Below are 23,677 nucleotides of genomic sequence, written 5' to 3' on the forward strand. Positions count from 1 at the left end.
TCCCAACAACAGGGCCAGGGTTGGGGGAGCTTTGGGGGGCATTTTGGGAGAAGGGTTTTGGGAGAAGGTTTTGGGAGAAGGGTTTTGGGAGAAGGTTTTGGGAGAAGCCCTGTTTTTCCCAGCCCGTGAGTGCAGCGTGTTTTGCAGCGGCAGCTCCAGGCTGCATCCTGAACTTTGGGCTGATTAGATTTCCAAGAGGGAAGGAAGGATGTCTAATTGCTTAATTTCCACAATTAGAAAAATGTTTATCAATAATTAGGAGCGATGGCAGTGTTTACACTGGGATTAGAGCCGGGCTACACTTCATCACCGGCCTTTCACTCAGGGACTTTATTTCTTTATTTTCCCTCCAGAAACACCCATTTCCAGCCACATTGCTGCCAATAACGAATCATCCCCGTTCGCTGCTTGCACAGTGCTCCCTAATCCCATAGTACCAGTGGTTCTAGGGAAACTGCTGGGCAGGACACGTGGTCACTGGGCTTGGGCAGGAGGAAATTTGATTTCAGTGGGTAGGAAAACGAAGCAGAGCTAAAAATCACAGCAGCACTTCCTGTGCCTGTGGTTCAGAGCTCGGCGGTTCAGCTGCTTGCACGCTCCCCTCCGGACTCCCCAGGGATTTCCCTCTTGTCCCTCTTCCAAGCCAGGCATTGCTGAGCCTAGGGATCATTTATCAACAGCTGCTCCTTTAAGGTGAGGTTGGGCCTGTTAATAACATTTGGGGATCCTCAAAGTTTTCCCTGTCAGAGGGAAATGTCATCTTTCTGGGTACTTTTCCTGCCTCGAGAGACACAGGGCTGGCAGCACCCACGGGCTGGGCTCGTGCCCATCCTCCTGTGGGAACAACGTGGGGCTGTGGCACCTGCAGTGTCACCTCAGGGCTCTTGGGGACAGAAGGAACACCCTCAACTCTCAGCCAAGCTTGTTTCAGGGCATTTTCCACCAGAGGGACTCCTGGATGAGTCCTTGGGGGAATCCCAGGGGGATGGATTAGCCGGGGCTGCACCACGCCCACCCCAGGTGTGATGAGTTCCTGGGATGTGCCAATCCCAGGGCACCTGGTCTGGCTCCTCCCCACAGCCCCTCCTTAAAACCTGCTGAACAGGGGCCAGGAGCTGTGTCCTGAGCAGCTCTGTGGCCTTCCAACTGCTCTTGGCTTAAATTTAGAAGGAAATCTGGACTGTGGGATAATCAAGCTGCTGCAGGGTGTTACAAGGCACCTTTCCTACTGGAGCAGAGTTGTCACTGTCACCTGGACGTGGCCCGTCACCACTCCAGCTCTGCAGTGAGTCCTTGAACACGTGTTCCTTAAGTGTTTCTCAAGTGGGTCGTTCCAGGCAGCTCTGATGGGAAAACAATGGGCTGCAGCTTCCAGCTGGCAGATTATCCCTGTTATTTTTGTGATTTGTGGATGTTTCAAAGCTCTCGTGTGCTGTCGGTACGTGCTGAGATCCCGGAGGTCTGTGGGGAGAAGGGGACGGGAAGTTTGAGGTTCTAAATCTGTTATTTGTGAGGGTTTCTCAGCTCTCCCGAGGTGTTGGGATGGCCCTTGGCACAGAGGGAGGTTGGAGCTGTGGGGCTGGGGCAGGTTCAAGGTGGGATTCAAAGGGCTGAACCCTGCTGGGGTTTCCCCAGCTCACCAAGAGCGTCAGGGGCAGCCCAGGTTTCCATGATCCCTCCCGTGAAGCCAGGGCAGAAGAGGATCTGAGGAGGATTTAAAGCAGTGAGGAAGGAGCTCATAATTCCTTGTGAGCTGTTGTAGCTGTGGGAGGTAGAGAGGGATGGGAACAGTTAAGGTGAGGTGAGAGCTGCTCAGTGATTTGTAAATCCTGAGGTGTGACAGGGAAGGGGATGAGGTGTGAGGAGTGGTGTCAGCAATAAAAGGTCCAGCTGCTGTTCCAGGCACAGAGCTCCAGCTGGATGCAGGGGAATCTCATCCAGGGGAGGTCAGAGGGAAGCCACTTCCTGTCACTTTTTCATGAGCCTCCACAGAATTATTGGCACAAACTCCTCTGCAATGTGATACTGAAACATTTGACCTATTTTTCTACCCAGTCATGGAATGGTTTGGGCGGGAAGGGACCTTAAAGCCCATCCAGTCACACCCCCTGCCACGGATAGGGTCACCTTCCACTATCCAAGCCCCACCCAGCCTGGCTTTGGACCCTTCCAGGGATGGGGCAGCCACAGCTTCTCTGGGCAACCTGTGCCAGGGCCTGTGACCCTCCCTGGCTCTCGGTACCTACTTGCTGCTTTTTCCCCTCGTAACTGATGCGTGGGGCATTTCCTCTGTGCTGAAATAGGCCAAGAGTCTGGGGCAGCAGTGGCTGCTTCATCTGTGCCAGCCTGAGCCGGGCACGGTGGCCAGTTGGCAGCGAGGATAATCAGCCCGAGGGCAGTGGAAGTGCTCAAAACAGCTCACTTTATTCCTCAGCATTTAATAAGTAATGACTCTGAAAAGCTCGGAGCGGGGTCTGTGCCCGTGCTGTCTCCTGCTGCGTCCCTGTCACAGTGGATAAGTGAAACTGGGTTGAATCGGGGCCGGTTTTGGATGAATACCCACCAAGGGATTTCGAGATGCTGTAAGAAGTTGGGGGTGTTGAGTGGGAGGTGTTTCCTTTGCTTGACTTAGTCCTACTTTATGAGGGGGGAAAAAAAAAAAGGAAGGAATGGCTCTCTACTGGGAAGCTGGGCATGGATTTCCACGGCTCTGTGTGTGGAAGGTGAGAGTTCTCTGGTGTCCCTCGACAAAGTGAGTCTGGAAGGTAGAAACTCCCACAGGGAACAGCTTAAAAAAGAGCTCTAAAAGCCCAAGTTCTGGGAGCTCCACTGTGGGAGGCTCAGACACTCCAGTGGGCTCCAAGGCCCAGGCTGGGGAGCAGCTGGAGTTACTTGTGAAGGTCCTGATGTTGGTCAGGTCATTGTTACTTTCAGGGTGATGGATTGCTGCAGATCCAGCTGCTGACCTTCCACAGCAGATCAGGGGGAGGCTTTGCTGGGAAGAAAACGTTCCCATTAGCTCAGTGCTCTGGCAATTTGTGTCATCCGGTGAACTCGTCAGGAATTCACAGCTGGTGTGAGAGGATCATCTGCTCCTGCAGCACCTGGGGCCAGCTGGGCCCTGCCGAGGCTTTGCTGCAGCAGGAGGAGGTGGAAGAGGCTCTGCAGACTCTGCTTCCATCTGGGATGTTCCCTCTTCTTTCTGGGCAGCAGTGGACAAGGAGAGAACCATAACCTGGTCCTTAATCCTCTTGTAACTTGTTACTCACCCTCTCTCTGGTCTCAGAGACTCTATTTCCCTCTCCACTCTGGTGTCCCGGCTGGAATATTTCAGAAACAGAGAAAGAAACATGAGAGGAAGCTTAATGCTTTTTAAATCTCAAATATTAAACACTTCTCTTAATATCTGCTAGAAGCTGCTCAGGGAGATTTTGGCATATGCCAGCCTGGCACATAACTCCACCACAGCCACCTGCCATCCTGCCCGGAATCCTTTGTAGCTCCTTTGTGTTCTCTGAGCAGCACAAAGCTGTGGTGTGTCTGGTGTCACCATCAGGAAACAGCCTCTGCACTAAGCCACGTGACAAACTTCCTCCCTTTCCCCGTTTAATTGCTTTTCCTTGCATGAATGCCGTGCTTTATGCAGCATTTTTCCAGTCTAAGGGGTCCCAGAATATAAGAAAATCTGGGAGTGCATGAAAAAGGATGCCTTTCCTCCCCCCCCCCCCCCCCCAAAAGGAATGGAGGATTCCAGAACTGGCAGCTAAAATGAGAAGAACACCACAACACCAAGGATTCTCTCACAGCTGCTCTTTGGCTTTCCAGCTGGTCAGTTTACTGGCAGGATTTTGCTCCGTACATCCTGACCCGAGGCCTCGCGCAGGTCCGACACGTCACCTCGTTGTTGGGACTGTAAGTTCCAGGACCACAAACCACTGTGGAGAGAACACAGTCGGGGTTCCAGCAGCTCCCCCCCCACCTTGGGGGGCTGTCAGACACCCCCATGAGCCTTCCTAAGGCCCTGTGTGAACTCCCTGAGCCTCTAAATCCCCCCTCAATTTAACCTGCAGCAGGTGCTGCAAAGGAACTTTAGAAAACAGCAGGGAGTTTTCTACTCCATGAAGGAGATTGTTTCTTATGTGCTCTGGATCCTGAGGATAGTCACTCACCAGTGACCTGGAGAGGGCAAAACTCCACTCCACTTCTCCTTTGCTGGTAAATGCAGTTACACCCGTGAGCTCGTTCCCTGTCCCTATCGTTATCCCGAATCTATAATGCGAGTGTCTTCCCAAAGGATGCACAGAAATATCCTTGCTGTTGACCCCAATATTTCCCAGCTCCTCCCCGGAGCTCTGTGACCAGCACTAACGAGCTCTGTTTCAGTGGATGAGCTGTTTTTCCCCCGCGGTGTTTGGTGTTTACCGCAGCAGCTGGCGCAGTTCTGGTGGGTGTGATGGTTCTTCCCAAAGCCTGGCCGGCAGCTGTCGATGGGAGTCATGGAGAAGCTGTTCTCCACGTACTGGATTGTGGGCACAGCCTCAGCCTCGTGCTCCAGGATGTACCTCAGCTGCTGGAAAAACTTCCCAATCCGCTCTGCCGCCTAAAATTCGGGAACGTTGGGAGAGTAAAAACACAGCCCGTTGTTTGGTGGTGATTCAGAGACATCAGTAAGTGCTTTGTGGTCCTGATTCCCACACACTGACTTGTCACCCTAACTGGGAGCCTTCCAGAGGTCTGGAATCAGACCCAGGATGTGAGCTGATCCCAGGATTTAATATTTACAAGCCAGAGAGAACCAATTTTAGAAGTTGGTTACGGTAGACTTACTTTTAATTTATTATTTGGTCTATGAAATGCAATTTGAGTTTAGAGAACTGGATATTCAATATATTATAAATCATAAAGTCTGCAATTCTTTATTAGGAGTAAATGTAAAGGAAATAATGAGGTTTGGTTTTTTTTTTTCTCCAAAACTAATTCTTTAACAATTTGTATTAATTTGACTTTTAAACCCATTTTTCACCCTGAACTGAATCATTTGAAACCCATGAATTGTCATTTACAATCCTAATCCCATGAAATCCGGGTGAAGCCGGGTTACTACCAGTCACATCTGCAGGAGCTGAGGCAAAGGTGGGTGTTAGAGAGGCAGAGAAGACACGAGGTGACTGACACAGAACCTGCTGGGCTCTCATGTTTGTCACATCTTCACAGTCGTAAGGAAACTTGTGGCAAACTTCTTCCCATCCTGGTGCAAATGGATCAACTGTGGATGGGGGGGAGAAAAACACATGTAAAAAGGGGAAAAGCTAGATTAGGTCCTGGTGGTTTCTACCCAGTTCCTTGCTTTGTTCCAGGAAGAGTCAGAGGTCAACAAATATAAAACTGGTGGTGGTGGGAATATGCTGAGCTGAGAAAATGGAATTAAGTTCTCACATGGCACCCTCAGGTTCCAGAAAGGGCTGAATTTTTATGTAAACTTAAAATCTTTGGGTCCCCAGTCTCTTATGAAAGTTTCTTGACTTAAACAACCTCTGTATTGTCAAGAGGGAGCTGTGAGGCTCTTGCTTTAACTCCGTGCAGCTTCCTAGTTGTCCTAAAAATCAAATAATGAAAACCAAATACGACCACTTTATAGTAACTTCAGTGAAAAAAGCACGGCATCTTATGGGCTCCCTCCTTCCAACAATCCTCTCCAGCTGCACACCTCGGAAATAGCCTTTCTTGCTAAGTACAACCCTACAGATTTAACATAAAAACTGCGTTTTAGCTCCATCTGTGGGTAACAGAAAAAAATACAGGCACTCCAAAAAAAAAACCACCAACAAACACCAACAAAACAACAACAGAGAGGAAATAACTTTGAGAGGTTCCTGACTGCCGCCTTTCAGATGTTGTTTGTAGTACCCGCGGGGTGTTTATAAAAGCAAAGGATCCCTCCCAAACAAGCAGTGAGGTCGGTTACCTTGAAAATTAACGAAGAGCTCGTGCTGGAGGCCGTGCTTCGGTGTCCTGATGGAGTGGCACTTGTAGGAGGACTCTGTGATGTGACACGTCAGGTGGGCGATGGTGCTGTTTAGGATCTTCTTCAGCGTCTCGAAGAACAAGCCGTTGTTTCTCAGCTGGCAGTGCACGGTGGTGAAGCGAACAAACACCTGGTAGGCATGGTCTGCTTCCCTGTAGGCTGGGAGGAGACGTTTGGGGGGTGAGCCCTGGGTGTGATCAGTGTTTCTCCGGCGTTTTTTGGGTTGTTGTGCTGCGGGTGGGGAGGTGATGTTGGCGAGCAGGGGTTACACGTGGTGGGAGGAGGCTGGAGTGCAGCTCGAGAGGTGGTTCCACATCAGTTTGGTGATCCCTCCCATGGGAGACACGAGCTTCCTTTCCAGATCTTGGATAACCCTGGAATTCTTGTAGTTAATTCTGTTCTTATCAAGAGTAGAGACTATTTTATTGCCATGTATTCTTGGTAGCAGTAATCTTAAACTTTTTCCAAAACTGTGAGAGGGTGTGTGTGGGCATAAATATAAAAATTTTATTTTCTCTTCTGGGATAAAATTTTAACTAATTATTTTGGTTTTTTTTTTTTGTTTGGTTGGTTTGGTTTGTTGTTTTTTTTTTTTTTTTAATCAAGCCTTACAATAAACATGCACTTCACAAACACACCAGCACAAGGCCATGTGCTTACTCCTGACTTAGGGAACTTACCATAAACCATGAATTTATAGGCCTGAACAATTTCTGTTTCTTCTTGTGTTGTGGTTTCAATGATTTTGTGGGACAGAGTGCAAGTGTAGGTGCCAGACATCGACTCCCTGAATCCCATCACCATCAGCTTCCCTGTCTCTGTCATATTTGCATACTTTTGCCCTAAAACAGAAACATTAGATTACTGGGAAAGTTCACTTTCTGATGCATTTAGAACATCTGAAGCTGAGATCTTGTCCTTGTACATAATGACACCGATTCGTGTTAGCCTGAAATGACCTAAAATTTATGACTTTTAGGATTTACTGCAAGTTTTTTTTTTTAATCTCAAGCATTTGTAATCATTAGAGGGAGCAGAGAAACAGAATTTAATGTCAGAGCTTGTGGAGAAATCTGGCAAAGGGCCAAGAGAGTACTTGGACCCACCTCCTGTTGCAGGGTGGTGTGAATAGAAACAAAGATAATACATGATTTTTTATTTTTTTTTCCCAGTCTGAACAAAGGGACTAACCTTCTAAATGTCTTCCATCTGGACCAATCCACGAGTACTTGGGATCTATTATTTTTTCTTGGGAAAGGGCCAAATCCATACAGACCAGAAAGGGGCTGTTTGTGAACACCTTAACGTACACGTTCACTGCAATACAGATTCAGGTAAATGGTGTGAAAGGCTGATATTGAACGAAATCACCAAAACACTGATTTAAAAAAAAATGTCTTTAAAGCTTATTTTTTCCCGTTTGGACTTGAAAAGTGTAAGATTAAAGATTAATCTCCATTTGTTCTTAATTAATATCCTGGAACTGTCCACAGTGTGGCTGGTGCTGACTGTGCAGAGGAGACACTCACGTCCCACACACAAACCGTGGTCCAGGGGCACAAAAAGCACCAAATTTTTGAGAAATATGCTAATTTAGGTGTTAAATTTTCATTTAGATGTTAAATTTTCACCTATGCTTGTAGCAGCACTGTGGGACAAATGTATTTCCATCCCCCCATCCCCTTTCCCTTGTTACTGTGCATATGAGGTTGTGTCACTTCCACTGGAGCTACGTAACGATCCCTGTGATTAAAACTCCAAATTCCGGTACAAACTAAATATGTATATGAAAAAAAACTAGTTTACCTTCATGCCTGGTGTCACCATAAACTTCATTCTTTCCAATTAAGTCAATAGAAAGTTGCTCTTCCTTTGGTTCCGCTCTCACTGTAGAGAAAAGGAATTGGAATATGAGAGATCAATCTAAATGTCTGATTGCTAATCACTTATTTCACCCTGGTGGGGATTCTGTCTCTCTTGTCTTACTTTTCCTTTTCCCCTATACTTTTTTCTTAGCAACAAAGAGGACCTTGTGGTTTTGACTTGCCAGTTTTTTGTTGTTTTATTGCCCAGCTTGCAGACCTGGCTGTACCAGGTTCCAGACCAGCTGAGCCTTCCCCTTTATGAAAAACCACTAAAATAGTTATAAAACCTGACTATAAAGTGAAGGCTCCTCAGGGTGACCCTGAGGAAACACAGAATGGTCACAGGGTGACCATGGAAGATGCTGAGGCTTCAGGATTCTGTAAGTCTTTGCCTTTTGGGAAACACCGGACAGGTGTTGGGCACGAGGGTTCCTGTGATGAGAGCCCCCAGGAGGGGTGAAAATTGTTAGAATTTGTTGTTTGGCTTGTTGTTTTGGTTTTTTGTTGGTTTTTTTCAGGCCATGGGGACATTGGTATGGCCCTGCCTGACTGTTGTGTCGCAGGGCTGGGTCTGGGGGCAGTGGGGTGTCAGTCCCCTCTGAAGGGGCTCCATCTCCTCGTCCCCTCTGAAGGGGCTCCATCTCCTCGTCCCCTCTGAAGGGGCTCCATCTCCTCGTCCCCTCTGAAGGGGCTCCATCTCCTCGTCCCCTCTGAAGGGGCTCCATCTCCTCGTCCCCTCTGAAGGGGCTCCATCTCCTCGTCCCCTCTGAAGGGGCTCCATCTCCTCGTCCCCTCTGAAGGGGCTCCATCTCCTCGTCCCCTCTGAAGGGGCTCCATCTCCTCGTCCCCTCTGAAGGGGCTCCATCTCCTCGTCCCCTCTGAAGGGGCTCCATCTCCTCGTCCCCTCTGAAGGGGCTCCATCTCCTCGTCCCCTCTGAAGGGGCTCCATCTCCTCGTCCCCTCTGAAGGGGCTCCATCTCCTCGTCCCTTCTCAAGGGGCTCCATCTCCTTGTCCCCTCTGAAGGGGCTCCATCTCCTTGTCCCCTCTGAAGGGGCTTCATCGCCTGCTGTGAGAGAAGGTTCTATGGGGACACCTGTTCACTCCACAGCAAAGCGGGACCCACCGATGTGGTGTCGCTGGAACCCACCCCGTCCCCTCTAAAGGGGCTTCATCGCCCACTCTCAGGGAAGGTTCTATGGTGACCCCCCCCCCCCACACACAGCAGAGCCCCGAGCCACACCGTGCCCTCTTCCCCGGCACCCCCACCCCTCGCACCCCATCCCACCGCCGCCAGCACGGCCGCCACGCCCAGGAGAGCGCCCGGGGGGCAGCGGGTCCGCCCGCCGCCCCCCGCCATCCTCCCGCCGCCCCTCACAAACGGCCGCCGCGGGCGCGAGGGGGCGCTAACGGCCCCCTCCGCCTCCATCCCCGCGCGCGCCCGCCGCTTCCCGCCCTTTTCCTCCCCTCAGGGCTGAGAACGACAACGGCTTGAGGGGGGGGGGGGAGGTGTCCCCGCCGGGGTCCTTCGCTTCCCGTCTCTGACCCCTCCCGCCCCTCGCCCACACCCGGTGCTTTTTAAGCTGTGTTTAAAACATCCTCCTTCCTCGCCCGCCGCCCCGCGCCAGTGCTTTTTAAGCAGGATTCTGTTGGGTTTTTTTTCCTCGCTTTCAGGCCGTTGCGAAGGAAGGCCCCCCCCGGCCCACACCCCCCCACACACACCCACCCCGCCCCCTTGTCACCCCTCGGCCCCGCATCGATAGCAAAGTGCGTACTGGGCTTTGCTTTTGAGTCTAAAGTGGTTTTTTCCAGCTGTGGGACAAGGAGAGGGAAGTATAAGGGGAGGAGGAGGAGGGAATGGGCTCTGTCGTGGCTGCGTCAGTGCTGAACCTGCCCAGGGCTATGGAAGGTGTCCCTACCCATGGCGAGGGGTGGAACTTGGATCATCTTTAGGGCCCCTTCCAACTCAAACCAGTCTGGGATTCTGTGATTCTGTCACTTGTTGTGAGAAAGACTGAAAGTAAGAGCCGGGCACATCCTGTGGCTTCAACTCCGGAGGGGCTGAAAGCACTGGGTGTTCTCCAGCTGCAGGTTTCTGGAGTGAGTCATTATGGGACACATATTTTTCAGCTTAAACCCAAAAAACATCCCTTTCAGTACCTGAAAGGGCTCCAAGAGAGCTGTGGAGGGATTTGTGACAAGGGCTTGGAGTGATAGGACAAGGAGACTGGCTTTAGACTAAAAAGGGGATATTTAGATTAGATATTGGGAAGAAATTCCTCCCTGTGAGGGTGGGGAGGCCCTGGCACAGGTTGCCCATCCCTGGAAGTGTCCAAGGCCAGGTTGGATGGGCTTGGAGCAACCTGGGCTAGTGGAAGGTGTCCCTGCCCATGGCAGGGGGTGGGACTGGATGGGCTTTAAAGTCCCTTCCAACCCAAATCCTTCTTGGTTTCCAAGGTTCTGCCACTTGCTGTGACTGGAAGTAAGTGCCAGGCAGGTCCTGTTGGCTGGAAAATAAAGCCAAATGCCATAGTATTACTGCGAGTAACTTTCAAGTCAGTTACGTATTTTGGAAAAGTTACTTTGAAAGTCTTAAATGCGTAAATATTTTGTTTCCAGTGCGAGTGATACAAAAACACTCAGGAAACTGAGAGGGAGAGGAGGGTCCTTGCATTTGACCACACCTCATATCCTGAGATGCTCCAGACCAGGAACGGTGGCCAGGCTTCTGGTAAATAGCTAAATTATGTTTATCATAATTAACTTGATCATATTTATCGCCCCAGGCCCCACTAGTGTCCAAAAGTGATGTCATAGTATTTGCATAGCAAATATGGAACCAACCAATGCAGGAATGAGAGTTATTTTTGTAGAGGGCTGTGAAAGTTTAACTCAATGCTTCCATGTAAAAAAGGCACGTAAGTTATGAGTTTCCCTTAATAAAGAAAAATTTGCCAAAAATAAGAAAAAAATTTGGAAAAGAAGGTATCAAGTTATTGATGGTAAATTGTCTTACTCAGTATTTCTTCTTCCTTAGACCAAGAAATTAACTCAAGTGGTTGGTTAAGGTGTAAGAACTATGTCAGGGTTTTCATTTTTAATGTTGTTGAGCTGCTGAGCGGGACAGAACCAGGACCACCTCAGATGATCCTGCGTTCCCATGTGCTGAATGTTCTCAGTTTTACTCAAAGTGAACATTTTCACTCTGGTGCTGTGCGGGCAAAATGATTCAGTTTTTAACGTGTCTGCTATAAACGAGTCATTTTTCAGCCTGAACAGCCTCAGTTCCAAAGGATGTTTATAACTCATTTCACGTCCTGCACAGGGCCAGCTTGTTAATTATTACAAAATAATATCTTTACTATAAAGCTTTGGCTTCAGTTTTGAATCTTTATAAACTCTGAGTCTGTGTCTTTAGCCAAATGACTCATTTGTTTTCAAATCTATAATATGTCTAGGTCACAGATTGATAAATTGTCATTATAGACTTGTAAGCTCAGGGAGGAAAAAAGTTGGTTATTTTTAGGAACAGGGAGTGTCAGGGGGAGGATTTAATAGGACAAAATGTGAATTCAGGTATTTGTGCTTAAACCCTGGATTACTTCTATTAAGAAGCTTTATCAGTAGGAAATGATAGAAGAGGAAAAAATCTGACATAAACTCGATCGTGGTATGAGTAGACACTAAAAAGGTGAATATTTTATCCTAGGAAATATGTAAAGAAACTTCCAAGAGTACAAAGCCAGGTGAAGGACCTGTGCAGGGCTCTGGAAAGGAGCTGCCTGGGCTGCAGAGCACTAGTTCTGTCTCTGATCTTTAAGGTGAGTGACCCAAAGCTGGGGTCACACAAAGGAGGGGCACAGTCAGCACAGTGGCATTTTTACAGGCTGACAAAACCAGGCTCATTGGATTTCTGGCCTTAAAATAAAAACAGAGAGAAGACACAAGTGGTTGTCTGATGGTAAAAGTGATGGGAAATAAAGATTTAAATTGGAGAACAAATCTGGCAGCAAGAGAAAATGGCCATGCATAGTCCTGGGGTGGAAACCAGAGGTTTTTAATTGTCACACAGTAGTCCCAGGGCTTCCTCAGAGCTCACAGGAGCAGGAAACCTTCCTAATTCCTTCCCAAATGGTTCTGGAAGGGGGACACAGAGATTATCTGGAATAGCAGAGAACTGGACTTCATTATCCCACATAACTTTTTTTTTTTCCACATTTTATTTCTAGAATCATTTTGCAAGTGATGGAAAAGCAACAGTTAAAGAAGGAGTCGATGGCACCACACAGGAAGTGAGTAGGAGAATCATGTTTCCATGCTGTTATCCCACACCTGAGCTGTGGTAATTCACACTCACTGCCTTTGGATTTACATCCCAGCTCCGATCCCAATTTCATTTGCCACTGCATTAACTGGGTTTAGGTTGGAAGGGACCTGTAAATGTCAGCTGGTGCCACCCTCTGCCACAGCAGGGACATCCAGCACCAGGTCAGGTCGCTCAAAGCCCTCTCCAGGCCCAGTGTGCAGTGAGCCTCTTTCAGGATTTTGTGCTAGATGCACAAAAATCATCATTTAACAATTCCCGAGGACCTTGAAATTCGTGTTTGTTTTATTTCATTAAAGATCTTTGCACCTTGACTCTCTGCTAAATAACAACGCTGTTCTGCTCAGAAAAACAGCCGACTGAACCTAGGTTTTATTCACTCTTAGTCGTTTAACTTTACCGTACAGTCTGAGATGTCTGAGGGCACGCTCTGCGGGCTCTGATGCTCTTTGTCCTGCCGAAGTGCCTGGGGGCTCCCCCAGCCCCCCAAAACAGGCGCTGCGCCCTCAGCCCCCCGTCCCCCGAGGGGCTGGAGCTCGGCGGCAGCAGCAGCTCCGGGGCCGGTGTCCCGGTGCCGCTCGGTGCCGTCCCCGCCGCCCGGCGCCGCTCTCCGCCCGCCGAGCCCGGGCCGGATGTCACGGAGCGGGGCGGGAGGCGAGGCCGGTGCTCCCCGCCGGCAGTGCCGAGCCCGGGCGGGCAGGTGGAGCCGGGACCCCGCGGCCGGAGCATGGAAGGTGAGAAACGACCCCCTCCGCTCTTCCCTCCCGGACCCCGGGGCCCCGCAGCGGCTCCACCGCCCCGGGGACCTCCAGCCGCTTCCTCGGCGCTTGCTGCGAGCAGATCGCGGGCTCCGGAGGAGAAACGGAATCGCGTGTAGCGACTGAGCAGGAAACGAGCCGGGCTGCTTGACCCCTCTCTGTTTAATTTCAGAGACATCACGGCGCGTGTAGTAAAGCCGGGGTTTAGGGCCCGCTTTATCTGCTGGTCCTAATCTGGCGTTTTAACGAATTCAAGGATGTGTTGGTTTCTTTTCACTTGTAAAATGTGCCCGTAGTGTTCAGAGCCAGCAAAAACCAAGCTGGGAGTTAATCTGGGGTGCAGAATGATTCCCTTTTGAAGCAAATCAACATTTCTTGTGTTTTTAACAAACCTGGCAAAGAAGCCTTGCAAAGCATCACTTGGTTTCTTATTTCAGAGGTGGAGATTGTTACTGCAACTCAGTGCTTCAAGGGCTAGAGTTTAGATTCTGCTCTGTCTCAATGACTTGAGGAGTTTGCTTATTTGAAGTTAGCTGCAGTTACCTATTTAAAAATGCATTTTCCTTTGCTAAAGGCTTTCTAACTGTATGTAAATAATCACTCATTGAATCTGACTGAATCGAGACTATCACTGCTTGAAAGAGTAACTAATGTTTTGAAAGAATGGATTTGGGGGCAGCTTAGCACTTAAAAATGGAGCCTTGTTTCCTTGATGGAGTCGGGATCACTGTCTTTTTGGGAGAGAAAACTTGTGAAGTACGTGGGAATAGTCTACGATTAGAAAATAATGTCTCACTACAACTGAGGTTATGTAAGAAGTCTCTTTTTTGGCTTTCTTATTTCTCGTGTGCCCAAGTGAACCTGGAAATAATTCTTCAGGTTTTGGTTCTGTGCGTGAGGAGGATGAGGATTCATTAATGTGCCTGAGGTTGTTACAATGGGGATGAAGTAGGTGCTATCCCTGGATATGGCAGTGTTATCCCTGGATACAGTAACTACCAAGAGTGTTTCTGTGGGTCCTGGTAAAATCTCAGTTCCTCTGGGATCAGCAGGGAATCTGCCTCTGAGGACAGAGGGATAACCCTGCTCTCCTGGATTTTCCATGCCCAGTGTGAGGAGGCTCAGCATGGTCATGGAGCGGGAGATGGGCCTTGGCCAGAGTAGATGTTGGAGCCAAAATTCATCGTTAACTTGGTTCTCTCAATGACTGGTTTGGTTTTGTGACTATCAAAAGAACTACCCTGCTGTCAGCTCCAGGTGCTGAGCTGGGATCAACCTGTTGGATCAAGGGTTGGACCTTGATGATCCTAATGTGTCTCTTCCAACTCAGGACAGTTTGACATATTCTGTGTTGAATCACTGAATTATTCTGCTGGGTTTAGAAGGTCACATGCTACAGTATGAGCGTCACTTGGCACACTGCATGGTGCTTAAGAGCAGCAAAGTATCAGAGAGCCCACAAAGAGTTTGTTTGGTCCAGGTGCCTTCTTCAGAAAGCCATGGAGAATGTGGATGCTGGACAAGGATATTCAGTGGGAAAATCAGCTGGAATTTCTCTCCTTAATGGCCCAATGCAGGTTGGAGGCGAAAAACACATTGGGGTGAAAGAGGCTGAGTGGTGTAAGTAGTGTTTTATTTATGGCTTGTTTGTGCCTCTTAAAATGCTGCAAAGACAAGGAAACTGGCTGTGTTTGCTCCACATGCTGTGATGGAAGAATCAAGGGCAGGTGGGATTTAAAAGCTTGTCCCCTTCCCTGTGCTGTTGGGTTGAAAATTGCAGCTGGCAGGAAAAAAAGGCAGATTTCTGGTTTCACTCTGGGGACAAACAGGTCAAATTATAATAACTCCAGACATACCTCTGTTGGCTACAGCTGTATTGAGGATTAGAAGGGTGTTAATGTTACCGTTGATTTGAAAAATACCCATTTTAGGGCAGTTAAAATTCAGGTAGGCTGTTCCGGTCAGACACCAGGAGAGAGCACGATCAGTGTTACACATTAAAACGCCATAGCTCTTTTTTTAGCGAGCTATTTGAATATTTTGGCTCCCTGTGGCCATTGGCGTAGAACACAGGATGGCCAAGGATTGGTTTCGAAAGCACATGAATTTTACTTCTGCTTTGTGAAGAACTTTGTGCCTCGGCTGCAGCGCAGAGGGACGGGCGTCCCCTTCCCATGCACCCCAGCCAGTGGAGCTCTTTGAAGCTTGGGAAGACGAGCGGGCTCTGTAAGTGATTTCCTGCCTCGTGCTTTTCTGAACCTTGGGGGGAAAAAAGGTCTTATTGGTACGGGATCGGGAATCTTCTAGGCCTTCCTCTCTGGCTTAAAACACTCGGGAAAGGGACCTGAGGTTAAATATTAAGGGACCAGTGAGGCTGTAAGAAGCTGCTGGAGGCTGGTATTGTAAAGAAACCGGGTGCTGGTGAGGGGAGGTTGGAGGCTTGAAAGAGAGACAAAGACCGGGATGTTTCTCAACCAAGATGAGAAACATTCTATGGTGTGTCCTTGTTCTTATCTCTTCTGAGGGGTTGTCCTGCCCATCTTGGGCAAGAACCTGTTGTGCCCAACGAAGTAGGAGTAAATCCCTGGAGGAGATGGGGGTCCAAGGAGGGTGAGCAGGTCCTACCCAGCTCTCGCTGGGCTCAGGCAGCGCCGTTCTCTAGCAAGTCACTCTGTACCTGCGGGGAATATCCAGGGAATCCAATGGTTCCTGAAAAGATAAAGCTATCCAGGAACATATGCAGAATTATTGGAGTTGCAGTATCCAGGTAGGGGTTCCAGTTCTTCCTTCCAAGACCTCCCAGGAGACCAGGAGAAGGCAGAATTGCTGCCCGAGGCTCCAAGCCACACCAGCGCCTTGGGGGTCCATCCTGGGGCTTTGACCCTCAGCACTGAAATGGGGCAACTACTCAGTCTTTCTGAATGCAATTAAAACTGAAATCAAGTGTTGCAGAATAATGGGGATTTCACTGTCTTGCCCAAAGCTTAATTATGTGTGCAATTACAAGAGTCTGTGTAATTTAAGTGTTTATATTCACAGAATCATGGTATGGTTTGGTTTGAGAGGGACCTTAAAGCTCATTCTGTTCCACTCCCTGGCATGGGCAGGGACACCTTCCACTAGCCCAGGTTGCTCCAAGCCCCATCCAACCCGGCCTTGGACACTTCCAGGGATGGGGCAGCCACAGCTGCTCTGGGCTATTATTGCAGTGTAAAGTGAAAATCAATAGTAGAGAGAAGTTTGTTCCTGTACCCGGAATTTAGAGATGTTTCCTCATCGTTATTTGCTGTATAAATTGCTCCGTTTTCTTCTTTGCACCTCGCTCTTCCTGCCATGAGGGAATGAATCAGAGAAATTAAGGGCTGTAACTATGGAGTCCCTTGATCCTCTTTATTTGTTTAAAAACACATATTTGGTAAATATTTGATCTCTCGGTCATTTTAATTCAGTGAAAAGCCTTCACTGTGTTGCACCCATCAGCCCACCCTCTACTCATGCAGTTTTTGGAGAGCCTCATCTGATACCAGGCTGCTTGGCTGTAGAGCTGCCAGAGCTTTATATTCTGACGTTGCAGAGACCACAGAAATGTTCCATAAGCAGAGGAGGTAAAGACAGATAATGGTGGGGTAAATGTCACCCGTGGTTAACACCTCATGCCCACTGCCTGGGTGGTTCTGTTATGTAACTGCCAGGAAGGAATTTTCCCAGTCCAGGAGCTATTGTTTGATGGGTACAAAGATGACAGAAGGTTTTCTGGCGTGTAAAAGATAAAGAGGAGGCACAGCTAGAGGAAAGAAAGGAGGCAGGAAGCAGGTAGCTGCGAGTCTGTTAAGAAAATCAAGCTCATACCAATGAAATCTCGAGGCAGTGAGGCCTTGAGTGGAGATGTTACAGGACAGCTCCTGTTCAACTCCCCAGCCTAAATTAGGGCACTGGGGTGGGAGATGGGAATACCTGCAGCCCGTGCTGGCTCCAGAGCCCTGCTGAACCCTCAGCCCTCTGGGAAACCAGGCCACAGGGGTAGTCCTCTGAGGTATTTTCAAAATGCCTGGCATTTGATCCCTATCGGAATTTCTCAACGGGAATTAGGCTTGCATTCCCACGAAAACCGAGTAGATCCTGTGGAGATAACAGGGGTTTCCCTTTGTTTTGGGAAAGGAATGTGAAGCATCTTTGTGCTTTGGAGAAATTCCCTTCCTACAGAGTTACCACCGCTGTGCTCACAGAGTGAGCAAGGAGGAAATCGAAAGCATAAGTTACTCTGGTCTGTAACTTTTTGAAGTTAGAAAATCATACTTAATCCCTTTTCTGGGCACAGGCCAGTGCTCAGGATATAAAGATGTTGTACAGTGAAACAAAACACTAATTCGGTATTTATTTATTTGAAATCCTGCTTTTTCAGTTTTGCTTTCAGCCAAGAAAATGGTAATTTAAAAGATTATACCAACTGTGTCATGAACTGTCCTAAACATTAGACACTTAAAGCTTATTTTCTGTCTTTTTTGCAGATTCACAGCCTGGGATGGACCTCAGTAACCCTCAGGAACAGCCCGTGGCTGCAGGTACTGTGCTGTTCAGTTATGTTCTTCCACCCTCTCTTGGCAGTTTTACATTTAAATGGGGAAAAATATAAGAATTGCAGCTTGTTCAGGTTCCCAGGACACTGAATAACACAGTCACAAATACAAAGATGGGCACTTAAGACAAAAAGGTAAATTCTATACTTGAAATAAAACTGTGGAAGTTCAATATAACATTGTAAAAAGACAGTAAAGTGGAAAAAAATACTGTATAGAAGGAAAGAAAATGTTTTCAGGAGAAAGCTGGGAGTTTTGATTAGGGAAGCAAGAATAATGTGATTCTCTTGGTTGACTGCATTTCTGAAAATATGAAAACAAACCTTCTGAGTGAGCTGGTTAAGTGCTTCACTTTCTTGCTAACCAAAATCCAACCCGCTGAAAATGAGTTCAAGGTGTGAGAGTTTGTGTGGGACTTTGGGAACAAAATCATTCCCCCAAACTGCAGCTAATGCATCCACAGGAATAACATCGTGGGCACTGTCAGCAGCACTGGGAGGCTGCAAGTGCTTTGAGGGAATCACCTGGAAATATTCTTGGAGCATAAGTAGTTATTGTTTTGTTGTTGTTGTTGTTTTCACTAGAACAAGAGGACTTGACAGACTGTAACCTGAACAAATCCCAGGAAATGGAAAGCATGGATAATGTGGAAGACATGAAGGAACACAATCAGTCTAATGAAGAAGCAGGAGGTAAAGTGGAGTTGGAATTCTGAAAAATAATAGTTATGTTTTGTCTTTCTATTCATCTGATTATGCTGTGAGATCATGTCTGTAGAAGGAATAACAATACAACTCGTTTGGAGCATTTCAACGTGCTCTGAGGAGGAGCAACTGTTCTCCATCAGGGAACCTCATGTGCATTTTACCAGGTCAGTTTTACAGGATCTATGAAATATGGATGGGAAGATAAAAAGGCAAATGCATCTGGTGAGCCTTTAATGTGTGTGGCAACACACAAATTCCTAAGAGCTCTTTGCATGGACAAATCCTGTCTTAGGGCTGCAGTTTTTATTAATGCTGTTAAGTACTTTCATACCTGAAAAGCAGTTTGGTGATTTATCTTTTTTTTTTAAAGAAAGAACAAGTTAGCTCATTCACAGGATAGCCCAACCCTGTTAAATTTAAAGCTGTGCTGTAAACTGATGAAGAGGAGGTTGGTGAGTTTACCATGTTTATTATTGAATTTGAACAGTAAACCCTTCCTGCAGTTCTGAGGGAACACACAGGGATGAATAAAATAGTAAACCAATATGTACTGTCTTCAAAAACCAGCAGGGCCTCCTCATTTATAGATAAAAGACAACAGAAGCAGCTCCTGGACTTGGCAATCTTACAGCCCTCAGAGTCTGGGGTTTTATATGTTGGTATGACACAGATGTAGAGGAAGAGACTTGGAGTTTCTTCTGTGCTGTAGAAGCTCCTAAACTGAAATCACAGCAATAACAACCAATGCTGCCAGTGAGCTAAACATGTTCATCTTTGCCAGGCCTCAACCTCTGTGAGGAATGTGCTGGTAGAGGACGTGGGACACGTCCTGGGGAGGGCAGATATGGTGTTACCAGTTCCATGGTGCCATTCCATGCCCCAGGTCCATGGCAGTGCAGACAAACTGTGGCTTTGGGTGGGAGTTTGAGGTAGAGTTTATGTATCCCGTGAAGCAAGTAAATCACTAAAGAGTTGTGTGCTTTGGTTGCACAAGTGGCTTTGGTTGTTCCCTCTAACATAAATGTGATACTCTGGCAGAGGTTAAACTTTTTGCATTATTAAAGAACTAAGCTTTTTCTATTGATTAACAAATTACAAACCAACGTAAAACACTCGAGGGAGTGATGCACGAGCTGAAGAGTCCATGAGGAGGTGACATTCATCTCACTCAGGTAATCTACAGCACTCGTGTCTGGGACTGTACTGGTGTGTCTGGGACTGTACTGGTGTGTCTGGGACTGTACTGGTGTGTCTGGGACTGTACTGGTGTGTCTGGGACTGTACTGTGTCTGCCCTTTCTGGACACTTTATGGAGGCATCATAGAGTTTTCAGACCAAAGCAGGATGAAAAGCCTCGTGTCCCCAGAGCAGCTGACTGTAGGCAGTGCAGTGTAGCTCAGTAGAGATCTCTGTGACGTAGAACCTGCCTTGGGCAGGTGAGTTCTGCTCCACTTACACTAAAGAGAGAAGTTTGATGCTTTTATCTGTAGAATATGGAAGACTTGAGCCCTTTCCACATCCAAGGCAGCTGATCTCCCAGATCCCACAGCCCATAAAATATTCACAGCCACGTTCCAGCTGTTTGTCCGTCCCTTGCACTGTTTCCACTCACACTAACTCACTTCTCCCTCTGCTTTCCCAGTGTCCCAGCCCTTCACTCCTCCTGCTCACTGAGCTGTGGGTGCAGGGAGCCAGGACAGGGGTTCTTTCCCAAACCCCTCAGTATTGACCATCTGAAAGGAATTGCTGTAGCTTCTCCCCACCTTCCTGTTCCAGGAGCCATGTCCCCACCACTTGTACGCAGTGTCATGGCACAAAGAGAGTCCTTTTCCTGTTCCTTGGCTGCCCTGTGCCTTCTGCACCATTTCTCACCCTATTTTCCACACATTTAAATCAGGGACAACCCAGACACTTGTGAGAGGTTGTTTGTATCAGTGCTGCTCTTACACACCATTCATTTTTTATGTTGTTGCTGATCTCTAAAAGTCTCTTTACAATTTGCTCTGGAATGCAAATACAGAAAATTTACATCTCAAAGACAATGCTATAAATATCAATAAAACATCATTCCCCTCCACCAGCCTCCCTTACCCTTAGAGCTCATTCATTATAAAGAGAGTATAAACCTCCAGTCCCATAGTGCCCTATCCCTGGATTCTCAAGGAGTAAAGCCATGATTGCAAGGAGGAGGCTGGTTCAAATGCACTAAAAAGGTACCTACAGCATCTCAGTGTAAAATGGCACAAGATAAAATACATTGTGTTTGCTTCAGTGCTTCACCCGCTGTTCTCTACAGTCATTCTGATACCGGAAGCACAATAAATCTTAAATATTTAAGCACCTTGTGCTGGTACTCTGGGCCCTGCAAGCAGCAGTAGGTGCATTTAAATTTCCTCCCAACGATACCAGTTCAGTTGCTGTTGGAGACTAGAATTCACAAATAATCTCAGCTTTAATGTTTGTGCCCTCTGTAAAACAGCAGCAGCTCTGTTAGTCCTGAGCAGTCCTCGTGGGTGAGTAACTACTGTCTGACTTCTATAAATGAAACCACATTCTGACAGTGCTGCCCTGGTGGGAGGGTTATCTTTTGGGAATCACTAACCCTGGTAAAAACAAATACGTAGTGTTCTCCACAGACTAGAAACATCATTGGTATCAGTGCTGGCTTTTGGGAAAAGGATTATGTCCTGCCCACACCTGAAAAGTCTGTCTGGTTTAGGAAAAAAAAAAAAAGCCATTTGGCACATTGAGGTGCTCACTAATCTCCTCCTTACACACCAAATCTAAAGAGAAATAATGAAAAATGTTTATGTGGTTCTCATAATTGTTTATCGTGCCTGTGAGTGAGCGATTCCACTCCAGCACCTTCCCAGATCCTGGCTGATGACAGCCTGGGACACACAACCCTTTCCTCCTTCCCTCCTGAACCCCCACACCATCCGTGCCCCCGGGCTTTGTTCCATCTGCTCAAGGCCATCATGGGAATGTGAGGCCACTGACTCATGGAGAGAGATCAGGTCTTTGATAACCTGCTTTCCACTGCCTCAGTGTGTCTGTAACGTGTTTTTCTCCGGTACAACCATGTCTGGGTTTTCCGTGTCTCGTCAGTACCGAGTAGGAATCTTCCAGTTTCTTGGGCTGCACGTTTTTGTGACTCTTGCATTATTCATGGGTGACACTGTGAGTAAGTTGTGGGGATTTATTCTGAGGCTTTGAGGAGAGATTGGAGCCTGCTCAAGTCTAGATGTTGTCTGACTTCGTTTATGCTGAAAGTGGTGCTGGGATCGTTTTAAAAACCTACAGAGAGTTCATAAAAGCACTGAATTAATGTACAGGGCCGAAACAACACCACTGGTGCTCATTTAGCATGAAAAAAATTGTCTTTTTCAGCAAAGAGTTCCGTATTTGTGCTTCTCTGAGCACGTGCAAACACCAGCTGATGATGTTCATTATCCCAGGTGAGATGCCTGTGAGGTACCTGACACAGGTGAGAAGCCATTCCAGGAAAACACTCAGCCTGTCCTATTCCACCCCCCAGTTCAAAGGGCTTTCCAGGATGATGATGGCTGAGTATCGGGCAAACAATTAGGCAGAAGGCTATGGTAAAATGGTAATTAAAAGCTTGATGGGGAAGAAGGGAAAAAAAAAAGAAACAAAACCCCCTGTTCTTGCCTCAAGGGACTGGAAGCTGCACGCTGTGGTGCACATGGTGTACGCTCGCCTGCAACCATAAAAATACACTGTTCCCATGGTGCTTCCTGTGTCTGGTCTGAAAAGAGACAAGCAATGAGACAGAGGGGGGGGAAGCACTTGATTTCCCCTGTTTCCCTATGTGCCCCCAACACTGTTACCTTTGGTGGCCAAAGTTGACACGTCTTTAATTTAAAAATTAAATTAAAAAAGGCCACGCTCTTTCCTCTGGGAGCCACAGTCGAGCACGAATGTTTAATTATGTCTTAACTCCCTCAGCTGTTGAGGCAGACAACTTTTGGGGTGTTATGAATGTCAGCGAGCTTTCATGGTTGTGAACCAAGAAGAGATAAAAGGCACGTTTGTGGTTTATGGATGTTAATTGGTGCTGCTCTGAGGTGTGGGAGGGGGGCGGTTGAAAGGCTGGATGAGGCAGGAGAGGTGGCAGAGCCCCGCTCGGGCTCCAGCGGTGCTGCAAGCACAGGCACTTATCTGCCTGGAAAGGAAGTGCCGTTTTTTATCACAGTATTACATCTCCCAAGCCCAGCCCGAGCCCCGGCGCTCATGGGACTCGGGGTTATCTCACAACATCAGCAGAAGTTGGCTGCGAGGGGATTTCTGTGGTGTTAAACCAGCAGGGAGTCTGTGCCGAACGGGTCAGGCCACTGCTCTGGGGGCTCTGCCAGGGCTGAAAGGTGTGTTTTCCTTATCACCAAACGATCCTTTTGACTGTGTTTGAGCTCTTCCGGCTGCACTGTCAGTGGCAGGAATGCTGCCAGGCACGCTCGGTGACATCAACGGGGTGGTGGTGTCACCACAGCCTGGAAATGATTGACACAGCCTGGCCTCTCCTGAGCCCCCAGGGCTGACACAGACACCTGGATACCCTCATTGCACGGACAGAATCAGAAAGTGCAGCTATTCCTTAGTCTAACTAACCCATTATAGTGATTAGAAAATAGAATTTGCTTTTGAGATACCCCAACTAGCAGTGCTCTCAGGCAGGATAAGGGTTGGAAGGAGGATTGGATGCTCGGTGTTATTCCATAGATGATGGGTTCCTTTCCATAACTTTTATAACCTCATTTTTCTTCACTTGTTCTGTGTGTATCTTGGATTCGTACAAAATAATTCCCTGAAATTACAGGTGAGAGAAATATTTATTCCTTTGGTATCTAAGTAAAATCTAGTCCAAGGTAGGTGAGTTGTGTGGTCCCTCCCCACCTCCCCAGCAGGAAATAAGTGAAGATGAAGAAAATGGCCCTGGGAAGTCAAATCACATGTTGTTGTAGAAAATGATCCATTTTTAGAAATACAGGTCAGTGGAAAGGAAATCAGTTAGTGGAGGTGAGTCATGTTTTGCCCCCAAACCAGGCTCTTCATTTGGCACAAAATATGATTTTAAGGGGCAGGTTTACTCTGTCCTGCTGGAAAGGCATCAGGAAGCAGAATTTAATCCACAGGAGTCAGACTTTTCTAAAATGCCACAAACAGTTCCCTGAGTTGTTGGAATTGAGGGATCTTGTGTCTTGCTGCTGACTTTTCCCTGAACTACGCAGAGTCTGCACCGTGTGCTCTGTGCCTGTTTTCCCTGTGATTCCTCGGTGCCATCTCCCACCACGCTGCATTCCAGAACTCCAGTTCTTGTTCCTGCTTCAGTTCCTTCTCCTGCTCTGCAGGAGCGTTGGGACGTTTGTTAATTCAGGGCTCCATTCCCTGTATTCCCGTGGCTG

General features: G+C 47.8%; 2 protein-coding genes across 5 annotated transcripts in view; one reads left to right on the forward strand and one right to left on the reverse strand.

The window, feature by feature from the left end:
• Nucleotides 1-2,402: 2,402 nt before the first annotated feature.
• Nucleotides 2,403-9,266, reverse strand: ZPBP2 (zona pellucida binding protein 2). The gene is made up of 9 exons (XM_032711081.1): nucleotides 9,167-9,266; nucleotides 7,832-7,912; nucleotides 7,217-7,342; nucleotides 6,706-6,867; nucleotides 5,966-6,184; nucleotides 5,181-5,266; nucleotides 4,423-4,600; nucleotides 3,805-3,935; nucleotides 2,403-3,320 (listed from the first exon to the last, which is right to left on the reverse strand). Exons 1-8 carry the CDS (start codon nucleotides 9,246-9,248, stop codon nucleotides 3,835-3,837), a joined length of 1,035 nt encoding a protein of 344 aa, XP_032566972.1. The 5' UTR covers nucleotides 9,249-9,266; the 3' UTR covers nucleotides 2,403-3,320; nucleotides 3,805-3,834.
• Nucleotides 9,267-9,310: 44 nt separating this feature from the next.
• Nucleotides 9,311-23,677, forward strand: part of IKZF3 (IKAROS family zinc finger 3) — a 35,806-nt gene continuing 21,439 nt past the window's right edge. For 2 of the 4 annotated variants that reach the window (XM_032711074.1, XM_032711076.1), the window contains exons 1-6: nucleotides 9,311-9,655; nucleotides 10,508-10,619; nucleotides 11,598-11,709; nucleotides 12,118-12,180; nucleotides 17,479-17,532; nucleotides 18,132-18,239. In XM_032711074.1, coding sequence (XP_032566965.1) covers nucleotides 17,493-17,532; nucleotides 18,132-18,239 — 148 coding nt within the window. In that variant the 5' untranslated portion in view covers nucleotides 9,311-9,655; nucleotides 10,508-10,619; nucleotides 11,598-11,709; nucleotides 12,118-12,180; nucleotides 17,479-17,492. Of the gene's footprint in view, nucleotides 9,656-9,743; nucleotides 9,989-10,507; nucleotides 10,620-11,597; nucleotides 11,710-12,117; nucleotides 12,181-17,478; nucleotides 17,533-18,129; nucleotides 18,240-23,677 lie in introns of those variants that run through there. The other 2 variants (XM_032711075.1, XM_032711078.1) reach the window with 2 other exon arrangements.

This window comes from Chiroxiphia lanceolata, chromosome 26 (assembly GCF_009829145.1).
Source record: "Chiroxiphia lanceolata isolate bChiLan1 chromosome 26, bChiLan1.pri, whole genome shotgun sequence".
Classification (NCBI taxonomy): Eukaryota; Metazoa; Chordata; class Aves; order Passeriformes; family Pipridae; genus Chiroxiphia; species Chiroxiphia lanceolata.